This window comes from Pyrgilauda ruficollis, unplaced genomic scaffold (assembly GCF_017590135.1).
Source record: "Pyrgilauda ruficollis isolate IOZ18807 unplaced genomic scaffold, ASM1759013v1 scaffold208, whole genome shotgun sequence".
NCBI lineage: Eukaryota > Metazoa > Chordata > Aves > Passeriformes > Passeridae > Pyrgilauda > Pyrgilauda ruficollis.
The window spans coordinates 624708-630030 of record NW_024520096.1 but is presented as its reverse complement, the minus strand read 5'-3'; the positions used below and the strand labels follow the sequence as shown (position 1 = coordinate 630030).

Sequence of the window (5323 nt, the reverse complement as noted above, 5' to 3'; positions counted from 1 at the left end):
AACTGAGGGATAGAGGGAAAACTGTCCAGTTTTATCAGAAATAAAATTCCCAGCAGAAGGAATATTGTGAGAGAGCCAAGCTCCTTCCAGAGTCCCATCCCACCTCCATTCCCCAAATGCACCAAAACAGCTTTTTTTTTCAGAGTTCAGTCCTGAGGGGGATTGTTTCCAGGCTGCCTCATCCGCATTTCCCAGTCCGTAGGAAATACGTGGATGGGGAATTCCTCGCAGTCATAAGAGTCTCATGTCCCACCTCGGCGACATTAAAAATTATAACGTCGAGCGAAGTAATTGAAGGATTGGAGCAGAGCAGGTCTGGATTATTAAATATTTTATTTCCATACCCCTGAGGTGTCTCACTTCCGGAGCCACGGACACCAAAATCCTATAAAAGGATTCCTATTGTCCTGTTCCTCAAGCCATTTTTGGTTTCATTTGGTGCTCGCTGGTGGAGAATTGGGTAAGTCCAGCTCGGTTTCCTGGGAAGTCACCTCGTGGTTGGGGCTTTTTTTTTTTTTTCATTTTGGAGCCGTGCAGAAGCAAATTAAAAGACTTAAAAGTGTTTCTGCTTGGGGATATTGGGGTTGGGATTCCCGCAGATTTTAATTCCGTCTTCTCCGGGGTTTATTTGCTGCGGGTTTTGCTCTTTCTCCATCGAGGAGGACCAAGTTCTCTCTCTCTCCTCACCGACTTTGCTGCCGTGCTTCACCCAGGGAATTGTTGGCGTTGGGAGAGATCAAAAGGCCAGGCTGGGACTTCAAAGGGGAGGAGTGGGAGGGGTGATAAGGAGTGGAGACTCTCAGGCTGCCAGGGAAGGCCGTGCCTGGGAGGAAAAATAGGGGTGGGAAGAGCCAGGCAGATTTTGTGGGAAAAGCAGCCGCAGCAGAGCCTTTCCTTGGGGAGATTTTCCCACATGGAGCCGCCACTGGTGTCCTCTGGATGAGGGCAGGGCGATCTGAAGCATTTTTGGATGAAATCAGGAAAGGAATGGGAAAGATTCATCCCGAACCAAGGGGAGGTGTGGGCAGGTGGAGGCTTCAGACCTCCCAGAAAACCTAAAGGGGCCCAAATAATTTTTGCTTCCTGTTTTGAGAGGAAGTTGCTTGAAAATAGCTACAAATTTGTCTAAAACGCTTTCATGTGGAGTCACTTCCTCGCCTCATGGCAGTTTTCCCAGTTCAGGATTCCGTGGAAAAAAGGATGATTTAATTCTGTGTATAGAACAGCCTGGAATGTTTCACACCTTTTACATTTTATCCCTTTCCTGCTTCCAGCCTCCCCCCCTTCCCCCCAAAAATGCGTCGCGCGACCGGCTGCCCGCTGAGCCAGATCTGCATCCCCCCTCCCGCCGTCCTGGTGAGGAGCTTCCCGGTGAGGTCCAGCCCGGATCCCTGCGGCACCGCCGGCGGCTTCCAGTGCTTCCCTCCCCGCAGGAGCCCCTGCTGCTTCCCCGGCACCACCACCTACGTCAGCCTGGGGAGCCTGGCCGCGGCCCAGGCCGCCGGCTGCGCCAAGCCCTGCGGCCTCGTGGCCACCACGTGTGTCCCCCCGTGCTACCAGGGCATGGCCGGGTGCACCACCACGTGCAGGAACCCCTGCTGCTGCTGCCGGGTGACCGAGAGCTGCACCAGGAGCCAGGACTGCTGCCAGGAGGTGGCCAAGTGCTCCACAGCCACGTGCCAGGATCCGTGTTGCCAGGAGGTCACCAAGTGCACAACCACGTGTCAGGATCCGTGTTGCCAGGAGGTCACCAAGTGTGTCACCACGTGCCAGGATCCGTGTTGTCAGGAGGTCACCAAGTGTGTCACCACGTGCCAAGATCCCTGCTGCCAGGAGGTGTCCAAGTGCACACCCACATGCCAAGATCCGTGTTGCAAGGAAGTGACCAAGTGCACCACCACGTGTGTGGATCCGTGTTGTCAGGAGGTCACCAAGTGTGTCACCACGTGCCAGGATCCCTGCTATAAGGAAGTGACCAAGTGTGTCACCACGTGCCAGGATCCCTGCTGCAAGGAGGTCACCACATGCACCACAACGTGCCAGGATCCCTGTTGTAAGGAGGTCACCAAGTGCAGAACCAGGTGTGTGGATCCATGCTGCCAGGAGGTCACCAAGTGTGTCACCACGTGTCAGGATCCGTGTTCTCAAGAGGTCACCAAGTGTGTCACCACGTGTCAGGATCCATGTTGTCAAGAGGTCACCAAGTGTGTCACCACATGCCAGGATCCCTGTTGTAAGCAGGTCACTGCATGCACCACCACGTGTGTGGATCCGTGTTGTCAGGAGGCCACCAAGTGTGTCACCACATGCCAAGATCCCTGCTGCCAGGAGGTGTCCAAGTGCACACCCACATGCCAAGATCCGTGTTGCAAGGAAGTGACCACGTGTGCCACGTGTGTGGACCCGTGTTGTCAGGAGGTCTCCAAGTGTGTCACCAGGTGTGTGGACCCGTGTTGTCAGGAGGTGACCAGGTGTGTCACCACGTGTGTGGACCCGTGTGGCAAGAAAGCCCCCCGGGGCCTCACGCCGTGTTACGATCCCTGCTGCAAGAAGGTGACCAAGTGGAGCAGCCCGTGGGTGATTCCGTGGTGCAAGAAAGGCTCCAAGTCCAGCACCAGATGTGGAGATCCCTGTTCCAAGAAGGGGAGCAAGTGCAGCTCCAGATGTGTGGATCCGTGCTACAAGAAGGTGCCCAAGTGCTCCACCCCGTGCCAAGATCCGTGCTGTGTGACCAGGTGTGACCCCAGGTGTGTGGATCCTTGCTGCCAGGAGGTCTCCAAGTGCAGAACCAGATGTGTGGATCCTTGCTGCCAGGAGGTCACCAAGTGTGTCACCACGTGTCAGGATCCGTGTTCTCAAGAGGTCACCAAGTGTGTCACCACGTGTCAGGATCCATGTTGTCAAGAGGTCACCAAGTGTGTCACCACATGCCAGGATCCCTGTTGTAAGCAGGTCACTGCATGCACCACCACGTGTGTGGATCCGTGTTGTCAGGAGGCCACCAAGTGTGTCACCACATGCCAAGATCCCTGCTGCCAGGAGGTGTCCAAGTGCACACCCACATGCCAAGATCCGTGTTGCAAGGAAGTGACCACGTGTGCCACGTGTGTGGACCCGTGTTGTCAGGAGGTCTCCAAGTGTGTCACCAGGTGTGTGGACCCGTGTTGTCAGGAGGTGACCAGGTGTGTCACCACGTGTGTGGACCCGTGTGGCAAGAAAGCCCCCCGGGGCCTCACGCCGTGTTACGATCCCTGCTGCAAGAAGGTGACCAAGTGGAGCAGCCCGTGGGTGATTCCGTGGTGCAAGAAAGGCTCCAAGTCCAGCACCAGAAGTGGAGATCCCTGTTCCAAGAAGGGGAGCAAGTGCAGCTCCAGATGTGTGGATCCGTGCTACAAGAAGGTGCCCAAGTGCTCCACCCCGTGCCAAGATCCGTGCTGTGTGACCAGGTGTGACCCCAGGTGTGTGGATCCTTGCTGCCAGGAGGTCCCCAAGTGCAGAACCAGTTGTGTTGACCCGTGTTGTCAGGAGGTCACCAAGCGTGTCACCACGTGCCAAGATCCCTGCTGCCAGGAGGTCTCCAAGTGCAGAACCAGTTGTGTTGACCCGTGTTGTCAGGAGGTCACCAAGCGTGTCACCACGTGCCAAGATCCCTGCTGCCAGGAGGTCTCCAAGTGCAGAACCAGATGTGTTGATCCATGTTGTCAGGAGATCACCAAGTGCATCACCACATGCCAAGATCCCTGTGGCAAGGAGGTCACCAAGTGCAGAACCAGATGTGTGGATCCATGTTGTCAGGAGGTCACCAAGCGTGTCACCACGTGCCAGGATCCCCGCTGTGTGACCAGATGTGCCACCAGGTGTGTGGATCCATGTTGCCAGGAGGTCACCAAGTGCACCACCAGATGTGTTGATCCCTGCTGCCAGGGAGTGACCTCTTGTGCCACCAGGTGTGTGGATCCGTGTTGCCAGGGGGTGGCCAGGTGTGTCACCACGTGCCAAGATCCCTGTTGTGTCACCAGATGTGCCACCAGGTGTGTGGACCCCTGCTGTCAGGGAGTGACCACCTGCACCACCACCTGCCAAGACCCCTGCTGCCAGGGAGTGCCCACCTGCCAAGACCCCTGCTGCCAGGGAGTGCCCACCTGCCAAGACCCCTGCTGCCAGGGAGTGCCCACCTGCCAAGACCCCTGCTGCCAGGGAGTGCCCACCTGCCAAGACCCCTGCTGCCAGGGAGTGCCCACCTGCCAAGACCCCTGCTGCCAGGGAGTGCCCACCTGCCAAGACCCCTGCTGCCAGGGAGTGCCCACCTGCCAAGACCCCTGCTGCCAGGGAGTGCCCACCTGCCAAGACCCCTGCTGCCAGGGAGTGCCCACCTGCCAAGACCCCTGCTGCCAGGGAGTGCCCACCTGCCAAGACCCCTGCTGCCAGGGAGTGCCCACCTGCCAAGACCCCTGCTGCCAGGGAGTGCCCACCTGCCAAGACCCCTGCTGCCAGGGAGTGCCCACCTGCCAAGACCCCTGCTGCCAGGGAGTGCCCACCTGCCAAGACCCCTGCTGCCAGGGAGTGCCCACCTGCCAAGACCCCTGCTGCCAGGGAGTGCCCACCTGCCAAGACCCCTGCTGCCAGGGAGTGACCACCTGCCAAAACCCCTGTGGTCAGGGAGTGACCACCTGCCAAGACCCTTGTGGCCAAGGAGTGACCACCTGCCCCACCACGTGCCCAGCCCCGTGCTGTGTCCCCAGCTGTCCCACTCCGTGTGCGGATCCCTGCTGTGCCACCCCGCAGTGCCGCGGGGGTGTCCAGGTTGTCACCAGGTGCGCCGACTCCTGTCCCACCACCTGTGTCACCCAGACCTGCCCCGTGTGCGGCCAGCGCTGCTCCGTCTCGGGCTGCCCGAAATTCCGGGCTCGCTGAGGGACTCTGGGGTGGGATCCGAAGGAGACCCCGCTCCCCGTGGGGGTTTCCCTGTGGAATCTCCAGAGGAAGAGTAAATCCTCATTTTCCTCGCGTTTTGCCCCGTTCCTGATGTTTTTCACCTCAAGAAAGCGCCGTTCCTCACGGGATGTCACCGAGCGATTTTGTGCCCCCGGGATTGTTCCCCGGGAGAAAGAATCCGCAGTTCCCCCTCGCACCGGGAGTGCGATGGAGGAATTCCCCTCTTTGTTCTTCCTGATCTTTTTCCTTTCCGTGTTCTGAAGCAATAAAAGAAACGATCTTGGCACCGGCCTCCCGCATTTCCTTCACTTCCTTTTAATTCCTTTCCTAAAATCCCAATTTTTTTTGTAATAAAAAATGCTTGGGAAGGTCTCACTGGGATTGTGGA

At 57.7% G+C, this 5323-nt stretch overlaps 1 protein-coding gene across 1 annotated transcript; it reads left to right on the top strand.

The window, feature by feature from the left end:
• The first annotated feature begins 1296 nt into the window (after window positions 1-1296).
• LOC121353550 (keratin-associated protein 16-1-like) lies at window positions 1297-4633 on the top strand. The gene is made up of 5 exons (XM_041467449.1): window positions 1297-2483; window positions 2793-3194; window positions 3459-3716; window positions 3846-4031; window positions 4132-4633. Exons 1-5 carry the CDS (start codon window positions 1297-1299, stop codon window positions 4631-4633), a joined length of 2535 nt encoding a protein of 844 aa, XP_041323383.1.
• Window positions 4634-5323: the final 690 nt, after the last annotated feature.

Coding starts and splice junctions, on each gene's coding strand:
- LOC121353550 (XM_041467449.1), top strand. CDS start 1,297: ATGCGTCGCGCGACCGGCTGCCCGCTGAGCCAGATCTGCATCCCCCCT. Junction 3,195..3,458: donor GTGACCAGGTGTGTCACCAC/GTGTGTGGACCC, acceptor GTGTGACCCCAG/GTGTGTGGATCCTTGCTGCC. Junction 3,717..3,845: donor TGTTGTCAGGAGATCACCAA/GTGCATCACCAC, acceptor CTGTGTGACCAG/ATGTGCCACCAGGTGTGTGG.